This window comes from Artibeus jamaicensis, unplaced genomic scaffold (assembly GCF_021234435.1).
Source record: "Artibeus jamaicensis isolate MK-2021 breed Jamaican fruit bat unplaced genomic scaffold, CSHL_Jam_final scaffold_1689, whole genome shotgun sequence".
NCBI lineage: Eukaryota > Metazoa > Chordata > Mammalia > Chiroptera > Phyllostomidae > Artibeus > Artibeus jamaicensis.
Window position 1 is genome coordinate 3,613,329 of NW_026522029.1, and position 25,364 is coordinate 3,638,692.

Consider the following 25,364-nt stretch of genomic DNA (forward strand, 5'->3'; position numbering starts at 1 on the left):
CAATAAAACTGGCAAGCCTCTTTCAGGGCAGACAAGTCATGGAATAAGAGAGAAGATGCAAATTACCAATATCAAGTAATCAAAGAGGAGATATCATTTCACACTCCGAAGATGTCAAAGGGATAATAAGATCATACTATGAACCACTCTTTCTCTATTATATATACATTTGACCACTTAGATGAAATGGACCAATTCACAATACAAAATAGATTGTTTAAATAGCCCCGTAACTATTAAGAAAATTGGATTTATAATTTTAAAACTCCTCAAAAAGAAATCTACAGGCCAACGTGATTTCAATGGAGGATGCTAACAAATGTTTAGAGAACATCGATTCTACATAACTTCTTCTAGGAAATAGAAACACTTCTAAATTCATTTTATGAAGGTAGGGTTACTCTCATACAAACACCAGATAAAAAGAATACAAAACCCCCCAAAACTACAGACCAACATCCATCACGAATACAGAAGCCAAAATCCTTAGCAAAATATTAGCAAATAGAATTCAGCGATATATAAAAATAATTCTATGCCATCCAGACATGTAAGGCTAGTTCGATATTTAAAAATCAATTAGTATAATCCACCTTGTTAGAAGGTAAAGAAAAAAATCACAGGAGGATCATTGCAACTGATGTAGAAAATGGCAAATCGATGTATATTATAAAATTCAATACTATGACATAAACTCAAAAAATTTTTGAATGGAGGAGAAACTTCCAGGATAGCACTGAGCAAATGGAGAGCTTTCGGGGAGAAGGCGGAGAACATAGACTGTTTTAACATGTTACCGGCCAGTACAGGTGCTTTCCAACTGAGCATGAGCCTGGCCCTACATCCCGGGGTCTCTCTTTGCCAAACTGTCTACCCGCAGCTTATTCACCTCTGACTGGCCCAGAAGGTTCAGTCCTTTTCAGAACTTTCTTGGCCAGCAAAGCCCCACTGGAAGACAAGGCCTCCTGCCCACAGGAAGTGGTACATTTGTATCTGAGGCTGCATAGTCATGTGGTCTGCACCCGAGACTGGACTTAAACATGAACCTTGGATGCTCCAGATGGGTCGTGACATCTCTCTCTTTACTTCATTGATTTTTGTGTCCATAATGAACCAGCATGGGCATTTCCATTCACTTTTTAGCAGGACACTATCATTGAAGGGCACCTCTTTTGGAGTTTCTATCTTCATTTAACGAATTTGGTAAGACTCATGCTTCTCCCATTTTTAGTAGGAAGGAAAAATTATGTGTTTGAAATTTACTAGAAAGGTACTTAAAGATGTGGCTGAAATTCAAATCAACAGACAAAAAGGCGGCTCCCCTGGGACCAGGAGACGTGTTCATGTAGTGACCCCAACGCCTGTTTTCCTCCCCTGTCCCCCGCTCCCGGCTTACCTCGGAGGCGATGGAGGTGAAGCTGCCACTGAAGTGCACGTGCTTGTGGATCTCGCTGCCGTTGGCCCTCAGGAGCCAGGCTCCGAGGGCCCGGTCTTCACCAGCCCTCTGGCCGCCGTGGCTCTGATTGGCCAGGAGCCCTGCCAGGTCCCAGTGGTATGACGGCGTGGCCCCGATCAGCGCAATGAGGATGGCCTCCGTGGCCACATAGAGCTGGAGGAGCAAACACACAAAAGCGTCTGTGCTGGAAACACAATCCATAAGCTCACAAACCTTGCAAGACCGGTGTTTTCATGAGCTACAGAAACTAGACTATCAGAAACAAAGGAGAAAGACGTAAAAAGGAAGCTTCGTGATCTATTATTGCTATGAAGCCATCAGTGATTCCCCATGTAAAGCACCTGATATTTTTTCCAACTGCACACAGATGGTTCAACACTGGGTGGGTGGAGGGGGAGATCTTACTGGCTCAGATTTAGAAGACTAACATTCCAACCGTGTTCTCCTCAACACTAAACCCCCAGTTCAGATAAGCATGAACCAGTCTCCAGGAGTATCTTGGCCTTGAATTCACTATTTAAACAAGAAAACCCTTTGGCACAGTTAAATGTGTCAGAAAGCAGTACACACACACGCATGCATGTGAAGCACACATATGAGAGGGTGGGCACCCAGGCGAGGGTGTTTTATTAAAGCAGGCAAACATAATATATGTACTTGACTAAGTGATATTTTAAAATACATTTTTAAAATGTATTTTACATGTTTCTGGATTTGATTGCTTCCTTGGCCCTATTTGCATATTATGATATATTTGCATATGTATATTTGCATATACAACTTACAATGCAATGTGAAGAAATTCAAAATTCCAGGAAGAGATATTCACTTTATAACCTTTGGTTGTACTTAACCATCGTTTAATCTCCATAGTTATCTCCCCAAAGGGAAAAAAATATCTTACTCATTTAAGAAATACGTATTGGTTGTCAATACGTATTGACAAATACATGCCATTTGTCCCCGACTATTCCGGGCTCTTCACCTGCAAGCTCTCAGGCCCAATGCAGCCTTTTATGCTGTGGACTTCCACTGACGTCTGCTCTCGTTGCTGGATGATTATTTCAAGCTGAACATGTATTAAGAAAACAGATGAGCTTTCTCCCAAGTGAGAAATTGTTATTTTAAGAAATTATCCCCATTAACTTAGAACTCAATGTGTGAGAACACACCTTTAAACAGAACAAGGGTCTGAAACACACACACTCGTGACTGCTCAGCAGACACAGTGACACCCCCACCGATGGCATGTTCCTGGGGCACACCAAGGCGGGCGGACCTGCCCACAGCGTGTGTCCCTTCCTCAGTGCCCCCCACCAGTGCCTTCCACACCAGTGTGCGGGGGCACACTCAGCTGTGAAGCAGATAAGCTAAAGTACCAAGGCACAGTGATTCGTCACGAGTAGATGAAGAGATTACTGCCAGGGTAAGAGTGAAGAAGTCGTGACATTGTGAGTGTCAAACAGAAAGCCAGTGTAAAACCCAAGCTGTGACTTTCCCCTCTCAGTGGGCTGCGGGATGGAAGGCAGCCCCGATCTACTTGGAGCAGAATGGCCGCCGGCCTCTCGAGATTACGGAGCTGCCATAGGTCAGCCTGCGTGGGTGATTTATTGGAAAGTTCAAAACAAAACATGTTTCTGGATTTAATTGCTTCCTTGGCCCTATTTGCATATTATGAAGGAAGTTTTAGAACAGGAGGCCATCGGCTTATAAAAATAGAATCCTTAATAATTACGACAACAGAGAGATGATACATTTAGCAGCAGCTATAATTATAAAGTCACTCGAGTCGGTTTTAGTCACTGCCCCTCCTGATTATAACCCACTGAAATTTCATTGATTGGTAAAGAAATGAAAATAGAAAATGGGGCAAGGAAACTCAGGAAATGACGCAAAACTCGGTTCTGGTAAATGCATGGCCTTCGACCCAGCAAGGCAAGCTAGTCACGTTGTCTCTCCAGATTTGCCCTTTTCTGCCTTTGTTCCCACAGTCTCTTCCCTGGAAAGTGCTTCCTCCTGCTGTACATGTCTGAGCCTTTCCCATCCTCCAACCTGCAACTCGGATGCCGCCTCCTACCATCCTGCCTTCCTCTAGGTTTTCTCCAGAAGCCCCCTTCTGCTTCTGCTCACCACCCCACCCACCAAAGCTCCATCGAAACCTTTCTTAGATTCCTATCATTTTCTTCACTGCAATATATGTGCGTACTTGCTGATTTATTTTTCCTATTGGAATGCACTCTCCCTGAGGGCGGGAGCTCCGTCTGGTTCACCTTTTGGGCTTCCAAAGCAAATCACTCGGGGCCTAGATACGTAGCATCACACACTCACCAAGTGAATGTACGAAGAAATGACCAGGATGGAACACTGCTAATAACAGCAAGCACCTCTCTCATGCTAACTACGGGCCAGGCACTGCTCCGAGTGCTTGCTGGAAACATGTTAACACATCATATCCTTATCTGGATTGTTCTGGGATAAGCAATGCTCTAAGCAAAGGAGGAAAGGCTCCAAAGGTCCTCCAATCTAGGCCATGTTGCCTTGTGGAGGCTGCCATTCTCGGCAGAAACCACAGTGTGTAGGAGGCAGTTGGAAAACAGAGGTGGTGGAGTTCTGGACGGATTCATGCTGCAGGGAGCAGGGAAACCTAGTGAGTCAGTATTATCTGCATTCATCGGTCATATTCCCAGCAACCTATAGGCTGAGTGAGGACTTTCCACCTTTCTCACCTTCTCTACCCTCCAGCACCCCTCACAAGGTTTCCCCTGTCCCCCCATGCACATGAACACATGCACTCCCCCCCGAATGAACACACAGGGCCATGGCTTCATGTCCCCAGATGGACCAGAAACATGCAGCTTGCCTATGCAGTGCAGGCTCCACAGAACAGCCCCAGCCTGTGTCTCGTCTGACACGCGTGGCCAGGCTCGGTTTTGCTAAAGATTAGGGAGACCGAGGAGGAAGGCAGGCAGCTCTGATACCACGTGATAAACGCTATGGAAGGGGCACCATGACAATGAGGTGAAAGGTGATGCTTAAACTCTGCGCAGAGATTCCTGTTGGGTCCCCTGGAGCCACACACGGGTCTCCTGGTCCTATGAAACCAAAGGTTTAGCCCTGATCTGGTCACAGGCTGCTCTGCCTATACACGGGACACCGGGCTGGGTCTCCTCTTGCCCCACTGCCCCAGAGCTCACAGCCTGCTTCTTCCCTGCAGAGTAAAAGTCTCCTCTCACGCTCCTGTTCCACAACTACCAGGCACACACACGTCCGCACACTCTCGTCTAATGAATCGCACCCATCAGCAGACGGCCCTTGGAGGCACAATGAGAAACCGCCATCCATTCTCCTTCGGAGGGGGACTAACAACACCTCGAATAAATCATTATCTTCTCCAGTGCCACCTCCAGGGAAGGAGAGCAAGACCACAGATGGCTGGGGCTTTGTTCCCTCTCAATATAATTATAATGAGAAAAGTGACTAAAATGCACTCGGGGATTGAAATTTTAAAAGTTTCAGAAAGCGAAGGTTTTAAAAAGCCATTTTATGTTTAACAGCATTATAAGCTTTTGTAACACTCAGGAAACCAAAACCGCCTCCGTAATTCTCCCATCACAATGTCTCGCCTGTGAAGTCACGAGCAGTAGGATGTGTGTTCGAAGCAGGAAAAATGAGCTACCGAGCTATCAGTGACTCATTCAAGGTTACCAGTAGCACTAATAGCAAAACCGGGACGAGACTGGGAGCCACCTGACTTTGGAGCCAGAGCTTTTTCCAGAGAAAAAAATAAGCAGGAAAAATCAGAAGTGATTTCATTCTTGTCATTATTGTTAGCCTTCCGGGCACCTGGTGCTCAGGAGTCTAACTGACTAAGCCAAACGCACGACATGGGTACCACCAGCTGCCCAGGGCCCAGCACAAAGGGAGCATTCCATAAATATTTTTAAGGTGATTTACTGATATATGACGCATTTTCTTGAACTTAAAAATGTTTAGTTGTTGTGTCCTGAGTAACTGGTGTCTCTAAGTCTTGTTTCTTCCGGACTCTAATCCAATCCCTCCACATCAGTCTCCCTGAGACACGCCTCATGAAGCTCTTCTGGTCAAAGCCCAGGAATGGACACGTGATAAATGGCCCAGCACCCCGGATCCCCACCTGTGGCCTGCTGCTGCCTGCTCCGGGTCCGAGCTCTGAGCCGGCCTATTCAATTCCCCAGACGCCACGCCCCACTGAGTGCTGCTAAAAAAACATGAGAGCTATAAACCTGGGCCTGGACCTCAGCTCTGGCAACCTTTCAGCAAACCAACACCTCGATAAATGTCGTGTTCATCTAGTAAGAACGGACACCAGTAGTACATCTTTACCTAATTCACTCATATCTGACCAACCTATGCTGGGGGGCAAATGGGATGTTTCTTCAGCCAGCAGTAAACTGCACAGCCCACCAGCCCCTCACAGGCTCTGACGTGCAGTTTGATTCCCTAGGCGCTGAAGGGACTGGACAGCCTGCGTTTCTAAAGAGCTCTGCTGAGGTCAAGGCCGCTGGCCTGGGCCACACCGGGTATAGCAAAGGTATAGGTTGTTTCCTCTTCTACACTTTTTCTGATTTTATGCTTTTCCACCTGGAATGACCCATTTTTCCCTAAACCCCTGCTTCCAAGTTCAGATCAAGGTCAGCTCTCCTTCTGGAGTCAATGAACCACTCTAGACCTCACTAACCTCTTTCTAAAGTCATGGACATGCAATGCCTGCATTATTTACTGTGACGATATTATTTTGGCATCACTATTCAACGGTGTAGATATAGCTAACTTCTGATTTCCTAACGACTTGTCCTCTCCTGAAGGAAAGAAACCCCAACTTACCCTTCTATATCCTTCAAGAAACCCAAGAGCCTGTGATATATTTTAACTGATTCCTTGCAGAACGGTGTAAGGGGGTGAAAAAAGTATAATAGATTAAAAACCAGTAAACCTAGAACTTGATCTTGGTTCCAACCACTAATTAAGACTTTGGACGCACCATTTAACCTGCATCCGTTCCCTTCTCTCTCCCAGATTAAATGGAAATACCACCACTGGTCCGCCTTCTGTTATTTGGGTTTAATTTTTTAAAAAATTTACTGAGTGCCAACACGTTACAACACTTTGGATGATATTACAAGTCTTAGATGATATCAAGGATGCCTAAGAAACAGTTGTTTCGTTCTAGGTGTATACATTCAAGTCAAGACAGCAAATATATCCAGAGCTACATATACGGACAGATCCTGACAAACGCTACATTAGCTCTAGTTCAAATGCAGTTGCTGAGAGCACAGAGGAAGCAGATGGGGATTTCAACGAGGGGAATAAGCAGAGGGTCCCAAATGTGACCCCTGAGCTAGGTAGTGGAAGGCTGCAGGGGGTCAATCAAAACAACAATCAGGGGAAATTTTAGGCCAAAGAAATAACCAGAGTCAGGAAAGTAAAGAACACATTTTTAGTGTTCTTTGAAGAATTACCCCAGGGCCAGCTAACTCAGCTTTTCCCAAACTTCAATCATCTGAGTAGGCCCTGTAAGAGATTTACATACCCACGTTTGGTTTTCTACTAATTACTTGGTAGTCTTCTTTTAAATTCATTCAGGTCTTTCAACTTAAGTAAATTTGTAGAGAAAGAAAATGTTTCATTACTACAGGTAGGACCAGACAGATAGAACTACAAAAACACACACCATGTTTCAATGCCAAGTGTCGGCTGGTATGCTTTTATCTAAGGTGGGCAGGGAGCGATATTTTCAGGCAAGATTTGGGGGGAGGCATGAAAGCAAAGGAGCAGCCACTTCAGTTTTTATGCTCAGCAGGTCGGGGCAACTGCTCTGTGCCTCCCACGCATGGTCACTTCTTCCCTGGCTCACCTGGTTGGTGTGACCCAGCAGCTTGACCTGCAACCCGATTCCTCTTCCCCGGCCCCTCCTTCAGCATCTCCGGCTCCTGGGCCAGGTGTGTGTTTAATTCTATGATGCAAGGCATTTGCTCCTTAAGCTGGAGGCAGCAAGAGGGACGCAGTTCCAGTGTATCCCGATGGGCTCCAGATGCCCCTTCCCTCCCGGACTGCCAGCCCGCAGGCTTCAAGCCCCAGCATCAGACAGACAGCAGCCCCACAGGGACTGCGGGACCAGCTTCCACAATTGCATTGGTCAGGTCCTCATAATAAATCATTCACTGATTACATACACAACCATATACCTATACATGTATGTATACAACACATATGCATGCATATACACATGTACATGTATCTCCGTTCTAGGAGTTCTGCTTCCTGCTTCTCTGGGAGAACTTTGACTGGCAGAACCTTAAACAAATATGGCAAAATATTAGCACTTATTAAATCTAGAAGTAGGTACATGTGTGTTTGGGATATTATTCTCTGTATTTCATCTAAAATGTTTCACAGTTTAAAAAGAAGTTTTTAAAACATGAATAACAAATACCACTAACACAGAATGTTATTAAATTATAACTAGGGAATGTTTTCTGCCAAAGGCTAAACGTTCTTTTAATTTTTCAATTCTAGTTCATTCCCTTTGTTAAAAGAGAAATATTTGCAAATGTTTTGAGGAAGGCCAGTACCAAATGAGACTTTCTCCTTTGATAAATGGAAGGATTACAGAAGGATAGAAGAGGGAGTAACCTCTCACTTGCAAGTTAAGGCTAGCTAATGCTATTTGCATGTACCACATACGTCCACCACGCAGGCCATGCCTTGGGGTGTCCGTGAAAGCAGAAAGACAGACCAGGAGAAACAGCTGATGGAGAAGCACAGAACCAAGGTGAGAGGAGAGGATCTCCCTGGAAAGAGGGCAGAGAAACATCTTCCTCTTGGACACCATGGAGAAACATATTGACAGGCGAGGATAAAAATGAATTTTGAAGGAAAAGGATGTTTAGGAAGTTTACACCTAGTAACCACTCTTTCCTTCATAAAGTTGGAACAAAGAACATCTGGGGACAATGAGAGAAGTGGGGTCAGGAGAAATTTGGTCTCCAGAAACGTTTGACTGGGAGAAGCGAAGGCCCGAGCCAGAGAATGACCCCACGGCCTGGGCTGCGCAGACCGTGGAACCGTGGGACAGAGGAAAGAGTCAGCCCAGCTTTGCAACAAAAGAGAACTGAATGAGCAAATGACGGCATAGCCAGACCCCAGAACACTGTGCTACAGCCATTAAAAAAACATATCTGTTCACTTATGAGCACCAGCAGGCATTCCCAATATTGTGTGACAAGCAAAATCAGGTTAAAATACATTTTTTTGCAAAAAGTGATAAACGTACATATTTGTATAATCGAAAGTCTGGAAGGCCATAATATCAAAAGGTGAGCATGTTTTAGCTCAGGGTGACAGTGTTCTGGTAATTTTTGTTCTTTTTTTCTGTGTTTTCTCTCCTTTCTACTGTTACATACTATTTGTTGAGTAGCATCCAGTCCCCATGAACGCAGCTGTTTGCTTCTGTCTCGGGCTGGCTGGGGAAGTCAGAGAGGATTCCTGAGCTCTGTGTGTCTTTGACTTGACAGCTACTCCTTGGAAGGCAGTGTCTGACTGTGGTGATGAGCCACATTCAGAAAAGCTGGCATTCTCAAGGTCAACGCTGACACGACGCCAACTAACCGCTGGGCACTGGGCAACATTATGAAATCCCAAACTTGCAAAACGAGTGAAGTAAACTTTTACGATCCAGCCACTTCCAAGAGCGCAGTGGGGGGGGAAGGGCCACCTGGGAAGTCCACTCCGCCACCTTGCAGCCAACTGTCACGGCATTCGTGTCCAGAATTTCTCCTGCCGTCTTCACATTGCCTCCCTGTGTACACAGTTTTAATGACTTTTTGTGTGTTGTCTTGGAAGGTAAAACCTTCTCTGTGAAGGCACACGTCAAGCAGCTGTGGGTGGCCCTGGCCAGACAGGCATCTGGAGCTCTGGGTGCTGTAGAGGTGTTAGGCTAGTTGCTCTCCAAGGCACATCCCAATTCTTGAGATGCTCCAGGCTCAAAGGAGCCTCCAAAACCTCCACAGGCCTCCTGGATCTCCGTAAGGCCCGCAATGGAATCCTAGGGTCTGACAGGTTTGCAGCTCCACTCGCTTTGCACCAGGGGGCGGTGTCTGTCTAAAGACAACAGCAACTTCCTGGGGGCAAGTGTGGCCAGCTGCCTTTGACCTATGGTGCCCCACTCACCCACCTAAGCTAATGGAAGGCACGTTGGGCAAACGATCCCCAGATTATGGTCCAAGATTCGACTCACTGTCTGAGGGCAGACAGAACTAAATCAGGGGGTAAGGGCAGGATAAAACTTGCTCAAACTAGCACAGAACTCTGGTAGACGGTTGCATGTTCTAGAGCCATGACAGCCATGAAACTCTTACTAAAGCCTCTAGTCACAGCTGAACCCCTGGTGGTAGTGAGGATCCCAGGGGACAGGAGAGCTGGCTTTAATAATGAAACGGAACAGAGGTCTTCACTGACGTTCACGGTATGAACTTCACCATGGGCTTGTGCTTGCAAGGTGAGAACCATCAGCTATCCACTTTGGAGACACCTCGTCAAAAGGCAGTCTTCTTACAAATTTCCTGGGGAGAGCGGGTCATGGTGACGAATGCCAGCAGGTAGGAGATGTTAGCTGTGACAGCGTTCCCTCCAAAGTTTGACAGAGCACCCCGAGTGAAACGCACTCTCCCTCGCCCTCCCAAGGGTTTCATGACCACAGTCCACAGCCACAGCTGGTTAAAGGAATATCAGTAAAAGAGTGAACTGCTATTCTCAATCAGTGAGCTGTAGCATTCTCTCCTAGGTCTACAGATCTTTTCTTTACCATTATTTAATTTTGAAAAGATAACACAAAAGCAAAATTAATAAAACACCATTCACCACCACAATTAGCAAGTAACACCTTACCATGTTTGCGTCAGGTTTTTCAAATACAGTGTTACAGACACAGAGGAAACCTCCTTCCACCGCTCCCCTCCCAGCCCCACTCCCCTTCCCGAGCGGGAGCCGTCCCAGGGACCGGGCCTGGATCCCCGCAGGCCATGTGCTCACCATGCCCGTTGTTCACACACACTCACAAACCAAGTATAGTCTCGCCTCGTATGTTCTAAAAGTTTAGAATAAGAGTTTGCGGCACATTGTACAATTTAGGCTGGTTATTTTTTTTTTCCACCTAACTTTGTGTTTTAGAGATTCAGCCATGTAGCTGTGTACAGATCTGGTTCATTCGCTTTAATTGTTATAGCCTATCAAACTTATACTACATTTTAATTATCCAGTCTCTCTTTGAGAATCACTTAGGGGGTCTCTAATTTCCGTTACTACAAAGAGTACTGCAGCAAACATCCTATCCATACCTCCTTATGCACATGGTCAGGAGATACTGTGGGACGTATACCTCAGAATCCAACTCGGGGTTTTAATTTCACTCCACAGGATGAATCGTGTTCTCGATGGTACAGTTTCTGCTTCTCATGCTCATCACACGTGTGCTGGGAGACTATTTAATGTTTGCTAATCTAATAAGTGTGAAATGATATTTCATAGTCATTTTAATATGCCTGCTCCATATGAGCACTGAAGGTAAACATCTTTACATGTGTGACTATTATATTAATAGTTTCCGCTTCCGCAAAATACATGTTCAGCCATTCCCCTTTCCAAAACACTGTGAAAAGATGTTTATCGTGTGGATGATTTGAATGCACTGGTAGTTTTAGGATCTGAAACATCAGGTTGGGGTTATTAAGAGTTGACATAAGACTAATGGATTCTGGAACGCCAGAGTAGTGCAGCTCAAGCTGAGGCTCACAGCAGCATCACAGTTTTGCTGGTGAAACAAATGCTTGTTACAGGTTACACGTTTCTGTTGGCTAATGGATGTTTTAAATCCCACACGAATTAAACTATAACCTAGGATTCACGATCCTGAGACAAATCTGGGAGCTGGAGTCTCTGGCTTAGAGCAAAGAAGTAGGGTCTGTTTTCCTTTATGTCTGTCTAAGGAGACCAAAACACAAAGAAGTGGACTCCAGCCTTCCTCCTCCAGACAGGCTGGCAAACAGGCTCGCACACACTCAAACTCAAAACAGTAGTGATGGCAATGACTCTGGGTCAGCATCAGAAAACAGAAGCAGCAATAAAGTCAACAGAATTATTCATATCTAAATACCACAAATAGCTCCAGCCCAAGGGAAGGCATGTATATTTGGAGGGTAAGAATTTTTCTAACTGTAAAATCATAAATCTTACTGCTTATTCTTAAGACAAATATTTTTAAAGGTTTTATTTGTTTAGTTTTAGAGAGAGGGGAAGGGAGTGAGAAAGAGAGGGAGAGAAACATCAGTGTGTGGTTGCCTCTTCCTGCCCCCTACTGGGAACCTGGCCCGCAACCCAGGCATGTGCCCTGACTGGGAATCAAACCGGCGACTCTTTGGTTCAGCTGGCGCTCAATACGCTGAGTCACACCAGCCAGGGCAAGACAACCATTTTTATATGAAGCCATTTTATCCCCTTAGATTGTGCTTATACACTTTAAAACCACATATTGCTGTCGCAGGGCATTGCATCTTATGCCCAAGAGAAATCTGTGAAATCTGCATATATCCTTTAGGTGTCTGAAAGCTGAACACTGCAGAGATGCCAACGATCACGTCTGCACGGACATGAAGGACCATCTCCCAGCCAAAGGTACTGAAGTCGCTTTTGAGGAGCCATAGGACAGTACCAATAATCCAAGAAAACAGTTAACCTAAAGATCTTTAGAGCTGGCTTTGTAATGTGTTTTGTCCTTTTATTTGAACTTGAACGTGTTTGAAGTAAATGGAGATGAAAGCCATTTAAAATGTAATCATAGTCCCAGGAGGAAGAACACATCAAAGGACCTGTCAAGTCTCCATCTCTGTCCCCCTGGTTTTGTGTTTCTCAGCTGAGGTTGGTCATTAAGCAAATCTCAGCAGCAGAAAAGGCTCCCGCTGAGGCCCGGCCCCTCCCTCTGAGGCCCGGCCCCTCCCTCTGAGGCCTGGCCCCTCCCTCTGGCAGGCCCTGTCTCTAACAGTCCCATCTACAATGTCCAGGGCTAGCAGCTGATCCATACCTTCCTTGGGCAACGGTAGACAAGCGCTTTGGTTTCAAAGGCAGACAACATTAACCTCCTTCCATTTAAGCCAACTCTGAAAAGGACTTCTGACTTCTTCCTCTGTTGGAGGAAGCAACCCCCGAATAATGCTGATAGCATTGTGCTACAACCGTGCATGGGACTCCCCGGGCCTGCCGCTCTGCAGGGCGGCCGCAGCCGAGCCTTTCCAACAGCAGACTTGGTAGAGAGGTCTTCTGGGAACTCCATTCTCATATCCAGGACAACTTGGGGTGATCCTAGGACCACCCGGCTCACGTATCTCAAAGGGGGGGGAGGTTTGAGTCTTCATAAACATATGACGGCTGTGAACCCTCTCTGCCTAGCCTGGGGCCTCACCTGTGTTGACAAAGGCAAGGGAGGAGCACCTCCCCAGGCCACACGTACAAGATAAACAGTGAGTCACTTCCTCCCCAGCATTCTGAGTCCTGGTTTTTCTAAGGCAAATACTAACCACATGTCAGGCAGAGTTCAGTGAACAGTCATGGTCACGGGCTTAGGCCTCTTTGGTACCGAACTCTAACCTAACTGCCCGAGTCAACCACAAAGGACAGTGAGGGAAAACTTAATGGGACCTGAACCCCGAACAGTGGACTTTTCAGTGCCACACTCCAGTCAATACAAACTTGTTCCAGGTTGCTGGATTCCTGGCTAGGCAGATAAAAAGATAATGGCAAGAAAGGTAGAGACCAGGGGTGGAGGAGTGGGGAGGTGGGATTTCTTAGCCACAGAGTTATGTTCCTGGAATTCTCCGTTAGACCAGGAAAAGAATTTTCCCAAAGAAAAAGTATTACAAATGAAATCAGGCTTAAAAGATTGCAAGATTATAATCCTATTCTGTTTTGAACACTCTTTTGTAATTTAGCACAAATAGTTTCCCCTCAGAGGGAAAGTACATTTAAAGCTAAGACAAAGAAACTTCAGAAAACTGCATATCTGTGAGCTGAGAACTCACTTTGCTGGAGAACCAAGTGCTTTCATCTTTCAGTCCATCATTTTGAGCAGCGCTGGCCAGTGATAAAAAAAAAATCAACTGAACTTTCAATCATTTTAATGAAAATGAAACAGTAAGTCAACCCTCCCCTCCCCCCACCCCCATCTTCCTGTTGAGCAGTTGCCTCATGCAAGGTCTAAGCAACTGATGAACTGGTTATAGTTATGACTGGTTATACTTACGACCATCCTGTACCCCCTCAGAACATCTCTTATTACATACTGGCTGCCTGCCTCGCCCACCTCACCAGAACACAAGCTTCACAGGAAAGGGGTTTCTGATTTGTCCACTATTGCAGCCCCTGCCAAACACATAGTAGGCACTTACTAAATATCTGTTGAATGAAGGAATGCGTAAAATGGCTGACTCACAGTAAATACTAATGAAGGATTTGTGAATAAAATGTCTTTAAGAATATTGATGTCATTGATGTCAAATAGAACCTTTAAGCAGGCAAAGGAGGAGTAACTTGCTCAGAAAATCGTTATTTACAGTGACCTTGAGCACCAGAAACCCATATTTTTAGGTTGGGGTGTGCAAATAGTGTCTGAGAACTCTGTACCACAAAGACATGGTTCCATTTCATAGCCACACATTGTAGATAGCACTGTTCGACTTACAGAAGGCTCAGCCGAAGCTGGCTTCCAGGCAGCACGATCCAGCAGAACTGAAACCAGAGAGGAATAAACCTGTGCACCGACAACCTCTGGAATAGGGAGCGCCCCACCCCCCAATCCAGTTAAAAGGCAGTAAGCGAATAGCCAGAGCTGCAGGAGGCTGCTCTGGCTGGGACCCTTCAGCGGTAGGTCGCCAGGGTTCTCTCGGAGGTCTCCATCCCAAGGTGTCAGTGCCACAGGTTAGAGCAACAATTCGCTTTCCTGGTCACAGTGGATCACAGGTAACAACAAGATTTTGCCCGGCTTAGTAACCGGCTGGTCCTAACCCCCACCTAACACGCGCATGCACACACACACACACACTCTTCCCCACTGGAGGTGAGGAGATGGGTGGACCTGGAGAAACCGCCATAGTGGGAGGATCCGAGGCTGAAGACTGGCCGGTGACCTTGGCGTCCTGGGGCCCAGCCCTGCCCTCACGGTGGGGTTAGGCTAGAAGGCGCCCCCCACCTCGGCTGTTCTCGCAGAGCCTGAGCGTGGGGCCCAGCCTTGCGGGGAGAGGAGGACGCCTCGCCCGCGGCCGAACGCCAGGCAGCAGGAGGTGCAGGACGCTGTTGGGGCGGCGGGGCACTCACCTGCAGCAGCACCGCCAATAGGAAGCACAAGTACATCTGGTAGATGCCCATCTCCCCTACCACCTGGAACGCCTCCTCCACCTCCATGGCGCCCCCGACTCTGGCGGGGCCCTCGCTCCCCCGGCACCCGCTCCGGTCCCGCTTAGGTGGGAGCGCGCGTGTGGCGGGTGGAGCGCGGGGCGCAGGCAGCGCGGAATCCTGGGCTGCGCGCGGAGGACGTGGAATTGGAGCTGGATGCCCGGTACCCTGGCCTCTGCTTCCCGTTACAGAGCTTTTCTTGGAGATGGATCGGTGCCCGCGCCGCTGGAACGGAGAGGAAGAGGAAGTGGCTTGGCGAGAGGCGCCCTTTCCGATGGAGAAAATGGGAACTGCAGCCGCGTCCAACTCAGGCCCCTGCTTCGGGGCTTAGAGGGCGCAATAACTGTTGGGCGGCTTGGGGGCGACTCAGCATTACTTGTCCCTTTGTATCAATCAGTTCAGTATAAGAGGTGGGGAGGGGACGTTCTAGACCCTTCAGAGAAGGGTACCGTTCAACATTTCTTCCCAATCCTACAAGCCTTGCACAACTGTGAGATAGATTTGCTCATAGAACTATGCACAAGGTACAGAGGAAACACAAAAGGGGAAAGATTGCTCTGTGGGGGCAGGAGGCCATGGCTGCCAAGGTGTTTGAAGGATAAACAGCAGCTTGTGGGTTGGAAAGGTGAAGAAAGTTGTGGCAGGGCCCAGGGTCAGTGGTCGCCTCCCTTAGTCCCCTTATTCGTCCACCTCCGAAGGCTGGTTTTAACAGCTGCATAGTATTCCATTGTCCAGGCCGTGACCCCCACACAATATTGGACAGAAGAGGTGCAACCTGCTAATGTTTTATCCACAATTTTACATCTGAGAGTGAGACAGGCCAATAGTTTTCTTTTCTTCCTACTGACCTTGTCTGGATTTGGCAGTGGCATTATAGTGCTTAGTAAAATGAGTGAAAGTCTTTGGTAAATCTCTCCATGAAACCATCTCATCTTGGCTGGTTTTCCAGAAAGAGGCTCTTCATTGCCGAGATAGGTGGGTGGGTAGGTACCACGTGTCTTTATGGTTTTGTGTTCTTTAATTACGTTTAGTTATTTTTTATAGAAACATTTCTATTTTAGCTAGTTTTTATAAAATATCTTTTAAAAAACATTTAGGGAGTAAAATAAAAACATTTAGGGAGTAAAATAAAATAATCTGATTTCCACCTAACAGTTTATTAATTTAGCCATATGTCATATGAAATATTAATTTATAATTTTTCACTCCTGCACATCATGATGTCAAAGAAAAAATTTTAAAAGTCAGGAATATGACCCTTTTACCAATATAAAATGAACCCAAGTTCATTTTGGAATAAACTTGTTCATCTTGTTCTCTCAGGGTTTCTTAAAACCATGCTCTAGCTGTCTTTGTGCCCTGTTTTCAATCTTAATATTGTCCGTTGTTCAGTGTCCCATTCTTATCAGTCTTGCCAGAGGTTTTCTGCTTTATTATTTATTAAAGGACCAGTTTTCATCTTCTGAGTTTTCTATCTTTTTTTGTTTTCTTGTTTATGAATTCTATCAATTCCTTGCTTTCTTACTTTTGTTACTCTGCAATTCTCTTACTAGCTACATGGCTTGAAAGTTTAGCTTACTTTCCATTTTCTTTTTCTTTAAAGAATAATTATGCTCAAGGCTTTGCATTTCTGTCTGGGCACTACTCTGCTCTGGCAACAGGTTCTGTCACAGGGCGCTGTCCATGTCCTTAGTTTAAAACGTTCCAGGACATTATGATTTCCTCTTTACCTGATGGACTGTTATCTATTCAGTGCTTTTTTTTTTTTAGTTCCCAATGAAAGTTGTTGCCACTTTAAAACCATATTTTTATCGTTAATTACTAACTTAAATGATTGGTGAACAGAGATGATACTGAGTCTTCAGAAATTGCATTTTCTTGCAACCTAGTGTGTGGGTACTTTAGAAAAATGTACTGAATGTATTGAAAATATTCTCGCTTTAACCAATGAGCAAAATAGAGCCAGAGGCATGGAAATAAAGAACAAACTGACAGAGCTGGGGGGGAAGGGGAGTGTCAGGGGGAGGGGGATGACAGGGGAAAGAAGGGGAAGGGGCAAGCCAAGGAACCAGAATAGAGGACGCACGGTCATGGATAATGCTGGCGGGGGGGGGGGGGGGGGGGGAGAACAATGAGGTGGGACAGCTATAACTGAACTATTTTTTAAAAAGAAAATATTCTCAATTCATTTGGATGTAATGTTCTCTATATGTTAGATCAAGCTTCTTAATATTATTCAAACAGTCTGTATTACTCCTGGATTTTTTTTCAATCTGTTAGCTGCATCTGTTTTTAATAAATTCATCGGTTTTTATACCATATATGTTTTTAATAAATAATTACCATTTTTGAGTTTTTATCAAGTTATTTCTATTTCTATAGGTCATAAAAGTACCAATTAAATCATTCCCTGTATCATAATAAATAGCTTTTTTTAACGCTTTTTGTCTTACTTTTGTCTAATGTTAATTAGATAATTAACATTAATTATTAATATGATTGCCACATCAAATTTTTGAAATTACTTTCTTTGTCATCTTTTTATTTTCATCCTTTTGGTTTTGTTACGTTCTAGGCATGTTTCTGGAAGAAGAATTTTTTTTTGACCCATTCAATTTGATAGTCTCTGTATTTCAATAGGTGCATTAAGTCCATTTATATTTATTGTGGGTTACATATTTGGAACACTTTCTACCATTTTCTTTCATTTTTCTTTTTACCATCTTACTTTTTCCTTCAGGCCTCTGGTGGAGTCTTAAGGCCATTTCTATATTGCCCTTCGCTCTTTGCTCCTTTGGGGGGCTATTGATTTGCGTTATTACCATGACTTTGGTGGTTACTACTACACTGTAAACACCCACGTAACTATATACTGTTGATAGTCATTTAACACAGTGCCTCTGTTTTCTTTGCAAACTCATGGGAGCCTACACAAGATTCCAAAAATGCTTATGTGGGTCATCTTAGGAGGGACATAAAAACGTTACATTCTGGAGAACTTTGCTGACCCAGGAAGTGATGACGGTAGTGCCAAAATACTGATGGAAGAGGTTTGTGAGGCATGTTTTAATTTAAAAAAAAACCTCTATTGTTAATAAAAAATGGTCCTGTACTTGAAAATAATAAGAAAGCAGGGAGAGGATTGTAGTGCACCCTTCCGTGCAATTCTGCAGTGTTGTGTAATGGTCTCACGCAGGATTATTTCATTCTGTAGAATGTACCTGTGTTCGACTTTGCTGTTTACTATGAACTAGAGTTCAGGCACCGTGCGGTTCTGTGAAAATCTATAGATTTTTGTTCGGTAGAGATATAAGTGATTACGTTCAATAGAAAAGACTGTCTATTATTTCACTGCCCTGTAAAACATGAACTCATTTTGTATTTAAGCTAGCCATCTTATTTTAACATTCTGGGGTTTTTTTTCCTGGAAATAACCAGTTTCTCAAATGTTCTTAGAATCAGCTTTATCATCCTACTTGGTTCCTTCATTAATTAAAATATCTATCTTGGGTTTATTCTATGTTGGTAAAAGAGTTATATTTTTGACTTTTGAAAGAAATTGACATAATGTGTGCAGCGAAAAAATTATAAATTAATAGTTTGCATGATATGTAGTTCAATTAATAAAGCACTAGGTAGAAACTGGATTACTTCCTTTTACTCCCTAAAAGGTTATATATTTTAAGTTAGCCAAAAACTCTTCCTTTTAGCATATATGTCCCAATATGAAGGAGATGGTTCCTCTGAGGACAGAGGGTGCACCTGGGGGATATCAGAGATAAGTTCTGATGGGGTGATAGAGGCCAGGCACGCAGGGCTGAGGAGTTTGAACTTTTTCCGGTGCGTGGTGGGGACCCGCTGCGGTGTTTGAAGCTGGAGTGTGATTTTTGCAAGGTGATCTGACAGCAGTCAAACACAGATATGCCGCTGAGATACCGCTGTGATGGCCAGGGAAAGGCCTTAGACCCAGTGAGGGTGGGAGGCCTTAACCCAGAACAGTGATAATGGGGAATGAAGAAATGAAGTCCAATTTAAGGTAAAATCTGTAAAAACTGATAATGATTGCATGTTGCAGAAACAGAAGAGGAATTGAAAATGACTCCTACATTTCTGGCGTCAATGACTAGAAAAATGGAGGCACTATGAACCGAGATGGGGAACATAGAAGGTGGAGTGGGTTGGTGGTGGTAGGTTCAAGGGCCTATGGCTGGAATCATGGGGATCAGAAGTATTTATTGCTCTTTCAAATGGTTGCTACCCCTTTAAGATCCTGCCCTTCCCCCTTAACCCACCCAGGCCCAGCTGGATTTCTTTGCCCTAATTTACAATCACTGCCAGGGCTTCTGAACAGGAGCTGAAGGAAGAGCTGGACTAATTAAAGCTCTCCTGAGACCCAAGGTATTGCATCTGTGGCTCTCAGCAAAGAGTTCCATTTTGAGGACATATTTTCACCATCTAACCACTCTTTTCTCATTTTCCTCTTTCTCGAGTCTTTTCTTCCATAATTTTATAGTACCTGTATCTTTTATACTTCAGGGGTAATGAACATCTAGGGTATTTTAAATAATAAAAAATGAAAATAATATTTAGGGTATCTATCCAGCATATACTTTTGGGGCTACGAGAGGGGAAAAAAGGTTAGCTTTATCTGGTGAATTACATAAAGCTTTGAAGCAAATACACTCAATCGTTATCGTTTTACGTGCACCTGTACACCTGACCGCACTGTCATGTCTTCTGCTTCATAGGTAATTTGGTGTCCCAGGGGCCTACTGAAATGTGATGTGTGAGATAATAGACTTCATGTATGTTTTGTTGTATCAAACCCTTGGAAATCAGTGTTGTACACTAGCCTAAAGGTGCCCAGAGTTACTGTATTTTTAAAAAGTCTGGAGAATATTTTTCCTTCTGCAAAAACCTTCCTGCTGAGATAACCCTTGATCATCAGTGTGCAACACGCCTTAACAAATATAGCACAGTGAAAATGAAGGGAATAACCAGGTCAGGAAGCCAGCTTTTGTGGGTAGATGTCTGGGAGGAGAAGCAAAAAGAAAAGAGAGGTAGCAGTGAGATGGACATGTCTCTGACATCTGGCCGCTCAACCCAGGAACCATCGTTCAGAAACCATCCTTAAGGTGGCGAAGAAACATACGCTAAAATAGATCTAAGTTTAATGTAAAGAAATAGGCCATTGCTCTGGCTCAAACCTTAGTCATAAAACAAAGGAGTATGCACTGAGGTAGATCTAAAATTCAGGAGTTACAGTAGGGGGATATGAAATATGAAGGAAATTAGCTACTAACTGTGTTTGAATTTAGACTGTGCTTCTAAGATTTGAGTTTTACACATTGTCTCAAGAGGCACCGGGCTTAGATAATAGGGGCAGTCATCTAATTCAACAAATTCATTCCTGAGTGCCCGATCTCCATGAAGGTGTCAGTGTTATTGTTGTGGCCATTGCTGCTGCATCTTACATGGGAGAGTTACGCAACTACAGAATACAGGCTGAAAAGGTGAATTTGCCAATCTCAGGAGGGTCAATAAATTGAGACCATGATTCCACAGGGTGAAAATGTGTCTTATCGAAGGACAAATGCCTCCAAGCTCCCCACAATTAAGATCTGGATGCTACTAGAACACCTGAACCACTGTAGTTGCTTAACTATTGCACAAAGATGATGTAACCTGTGAATCGGGAGTCTTATCCCCAAATGGGCTCTATCAATCAAAGTGAGCGACTTACATTGCTTTCAGAAAATAGGAAGCCGACATAGAGTTCAGAGAACCACGCTTGATACACTTGACCTACTCAGTCTCAGAAAGATACATCACCGATCATAAGCCATCCTGAAACTCCTATTACAATTCATTCAGTGAACGCTTGCTGACCAACTGGCTTACACTGGGCACTGTTCGAGGTGTGAGGAATACAGCGTTAAAGCAGCAAAGCCTCTCCTCTCCCTCTGCCTGGTGGGGCTTGGATTCCGGAGATGACTTTCTTCTTGGCTGCAACACTCGATGAGTCAGTTGGGGCAGGAGCCAGGAGGAGGAGGAGGAGTTGTTGACTGTGGAAATTGCATACTTGCTGCCCTGTTATCTGATCCAGAAGTCAACCCCAAATCAAAACAAAACAGCAGGAACCAAGTAGATTAGATTATAAAAGAGTCTTTATCATCCATTAAGTCTTGTTCAGTCTTAAGGGCTCTTGTCCTTGAGTTTATCCGTCATGAGAAGAATATAGCCAAATCTTATCTCCCGATAGTGAAAGTCACTCAGAAGAAAGTTACATTAATGCACAAATTCACAAAGAGAATTTGCATGATTTTCAGAATCAAATTAATCCCTAATTTACTGGGATACAACTGTTGGAGCCAAAAAATAACATTGCATTTTAAACAATATAAACTCATCTTCTTTATCGGCCTTCATTTGCATGAGAAAAGTGGCTTATCCTCAGCCAAACAGAGCAAATGAAATCCTCTTGTCAATTTTCTGTTCCAGCCCAAGGTCGGTGAATATTCTGTTTCATTTTCCTCTTTTACCAGGAATGAAGAATCATGTCCACATGATTCTTCCTTCAAACTTTTTTTTTTTTGGTCACAGGACCTTTTCAAATCTAATGAAAGTTAATGGTTTATCTCAGGAAAATGAAGTTGTTGGAGAGAGTGCACACACACCCATACACGTTTCGAATACCATTTTTAAAAACTGACTGAGTGCAGCCCTCCCGTTATGAAAATGATAGATGAAGGCGACAGGAGGTTAGATAATGTATTCACGGAAAGTCGCGCACAGTTGGCAGAGCAGCGCATAGAACCAAGTTCTCAAAAGTTTGTGGGTTTTTTGTTTGTTTGTTAGGTTAGTTTACTCTCTGGGACCACTCGGGTATAGGCCCCGTCTCTGAACCATTTTTTCTTATCCGGAAATGCTAATGTACAACAACATTATCTTTGTAACACAGGTGCATTCTGGTTCCTTTGTAAATAGAGTAAATAGGTCCCCGGATCTACAATTTGAGGGCTGGGGCTTTATTTAGCTCAGTAGGGCCGCCCCTCCCTGTCTCCCAAACCAGGAACTCTGGTTGGGATACATAATTCAGCAACGTGACTGCAATCGCAGACTCATGAAGGAAGATTCTCATCTGTTCTGTTTGAAGCCAAAGAATGGGACGGTGCTGGAGCTTTCCTTTGTGCCTTACACCTTCCTCAATAGCCATTCTGCTTTTGACCCAAAACCGACCTCCGAGCTCCCGCACCGCCGGGCACATTTCTTGTCGGGCTGTGCAAGTGGAGCATATGGCTAATTACAATGTACACCTTCTTAAGTGCCATAAATATTGACTAAAGGCTGTTTTGTCTCTTTGGTTCACTGTTCTAGCACTTTCTGCAGACAAAGCAATAAATGGCTTATCTTTGGAGATACATTTTCGTTCCAAATGGTGATGGGAGTGGACAGTCTTCTGTCTGGGCTGCTAACATATTCCCAGCCTGGCCTGCTCAATGACTGGGCTCTGAATGATGTCCTGCTGCCATCAGTGTCCTGGTGACCAGACTTCCTTTTCTGCCATCTCCCTCCCACTCGGAGCCACGTTCCTGCAGGACAAAGTGCAGATGGAGGCAAGTGAAAGGAGACAAGATTTTAGGAGCAAAATGTCCGTGGCGTGAAATACATCCATACACACGAGAATACATTTTTGAGTCGTTTTGTATTTATGTTTTTATTTTTGTTATTGCTCTTTTCCGCTGTGTGTGGCTTTGCGAGGTAAAAATGTGCTTTGTTGTAAGGAGATGGTGGATGTATCCTTGAAACATATAAGGGAAAGATGTGTCCTCAAAGCTGATCTAGGTTTTAATGTGTTGGATAGTCAAGGACAGCTGATAACCAGACATCAGGTAAGTGGAGAAGTTTTCTGTTGCATGAAGGGGCTTGCCCAGGGAGCAGACGTTCTGACCCAAATGTTCTGTTTGGAGCTGGATGGGGTTCTCTTCCGCCCCTGCTGCAGGTGACCAGCTGGCCCCAAATGTAAGCATGACAGCTGGGTGCTCTCCACTGAGACCGAGGTCTCTATTTTCCTTCACCTGGGGAATAGCTAAAAACATAAGCTCTAATTCCATATTGGCATGGGGCGGTACAGAAATAAATGTTTTCAGTTAACGATTCTAAATAAAAATACATCCATCCATTCAGAATGTTAACATTGAAGCTTGGCAGTAGTGTTGTGGGAACTGAAGTGATGTTTGAACTAAAGTACCACAAGCCCTGTGAGTTCTTTATCACATAAACAAACTTAAAAAATCAATACTATGGGAGATTGTGAATTTGAAAACTCAATTTGATTTTGAATTTGGTCAGTTTTGAGGCCAGTGTATGTAGGATGAGCATCTTTGGGGGTGACCTCTAGCTCCCCGAGGGGGATGCAGAGCTGGGTGAGGTCAGGCCTTTTCCTTTTACCCTCAATTGCTTGATTGGACCAAGACTCAACGTAGCTATGATAAAGGCTTTCACAAATATTTCAAAGTGCCTGAACTTTCATGTTTTCCTTTTAATTAATATGTGTTTTATAGCTTTAAGGGTACCTTAAAAAGTGCCCTTAAAGGATGATTAAGAGGAGGGGGAAAAAGATAACATGTCCAGCAATGACGAGATTCTGCCACAATGAGGCTGGGACTGTTAGACCTCAGGTTCAGACAGGTCAACAGGCAGGTGGATGGGAGACACCACCAACCTGATCTGGAGAACATGCAACCTGGTCACACCTTCGGCCCTAACCTGCCGCTCTGTCCCCAGAGCCCTGGGAGTCCTGTCGTTCCTCCGAACAATGTCAAAGAGGACAGAAGGGCGTCTGGGGTCCTGTTACCCTCCTCCCTGCTATCCCCAGCACCGTCAAGGTCGCTGTAAATTGTCTTTAGGGTTATGTACAATGCTCCCAAGACCATTTAAAAAAGATACTTCCATACAGGGAAACAAAAGTATAAATTTACATGAAACAACCTTTTACCAAAAAAGGGGTTGCAGGGCTGTTTATAGCTTTTGGGGGGGAGTTACTGAAAAAAAAAAAAAAAAAACCTTTTAATATGATTGCTTATAGTTTTTTTGTTTCTCCCACTCCTTATTATATTCTTTTGTTCCTTTAAGTAGATGAGCACTTTTTAAGCACTTTTGAAGTCCTTGTCTACTAATTTGCTAATTCTACTATCTCTTCATCTCTGGGTTTATTTCTGTGGACTGATTTTTCTCTTAGTTATAGATACCAATGTCTTGTTTCTCATATATAGTACTTTCTTATTGAATGCTAGAAATTGAGTTTTTATTAGTGAGCACCAGATTCTGTTGTCTTCGTGAAGAGTGTTAGACTTTGTCCTAGCAAGCAGGTAATGTATTTGTGCTCGCCCTTGACCGTTGAAGCTCGTTCTCAAGCTTTGTTGAAGAGGGCCCGGGGTGCTCCTGTCCCGAGGGCTAATTCAGTCTTCCTGCTGAGGCGTGGCTCTTGACAAGGGCTGTGTGCCTGTCCCAGGTTTTCATTGCAGACTTGTCACACTGGCCTTTTTTATATCCTGGAGTTTTCCTTTCTGAGATCAATGGTGACATAAGTCCAAATGATACTCTTCGGTTTTCATCTTTACTTGATCTGTTGGTGGTGATGTTTAACATTATTAACCACTCCCACCTTCCTGAACACTCTTCGGAGACTTCTTGTTCTCTCCTCTTACCTCCATGGCTATTTTGCTGGTTCCCCTTTGACCCTTTGAATAATCCAGAAGATTATTCTCAGCCCTCTTCTCCTTTTCCTCTACGCTCTTTCTCTTTCTCCAGGGGATCTCATGCGGATCCACAGCTTCCACCACCGTCTGGTTTACACTGCAGAAACTGGGTGTGTGCGTGTGAGTGTGTGTGCACCCAGACCCCTTCCCAGCTTCAGACTCCCCCATTCCAGCCGCTTCTTCAGTGTCTCTTCTTGGTTGCTTTGAACACATCATGTTCTAAAGAGACCTCATGATTCCAGCCCACTGCTCCTCTTCCAAGGTTCCTGTCTCACTGAAAGGCACAATCCAGTTTCTCACGCAAAAAAAACCCCTAGGAGTCATTCAGAAAGCCTCACTCCCGATGAAAGTGGATCATCACATGCAACCATTTTTCTTCCTTCTGAATGCCTCCTGAATGTGTCTCCAAGATCCAGCAAGAAATAGTTGGTCCTACACAGCAAGCATGGTTCTACAGTGGGAGAGAGAGATGTGACGTGTTGACGTAGCGGAGCCGAGACAGCCGCAGATTGCTGTCCACAGCCAGCATGTTGCAGAAGAAGCAGAATATTTTCTGTGTCCTTGGAGAACAGTTTAAGTAGGAATCAGTGGACCTGGGGAGGTACCAAGATGGGATACAAGGTGCAGCAGAAGCCTGGGTCAACTTCTGACCATCGGTCAGATGGACC

The 25,364-nt window shown here is 44.5% G+C and overlaps 1 protein-coding gene across 4 annotated transcripts in view; it reads right to left on the reverse strand.

Moving 5' to 3' along the window:
* SLC22A15 (solute carrier family 22 member 15) overlaps nucleotides 1-15,171 on the reverse strand; it is a 69,077-nt gene extending 53,906 nt beyond the window's left edge. For all 4 annotated transcript variants that reach the window (XM_053655986.1, XM_037135115.2, XM_053655987.1 and 1 more), the window contains exons 1-2: nucleotides 14,858-15,171; nucleotides 1,397-1,609 (exon numbers count right to left, since the gene is read on the reverse strand). In XM_053655986.1, the coding sequence (XP_053511961.1) occupies nucleotides 1,397-1,609; nucleotides 14,858-14,944 (300 nt within the window). In that variant the 5' untranslated portion in view covers nucleotides 14,945-15,171. The remainder of the gene's footprint in view (nucleotides 1-1,396; nucleotides 1,610-14,857) is intronic.
* Between the last annotated feature and the right edge of the window lie 10,193 nt (nucleotides 15,172-25,364).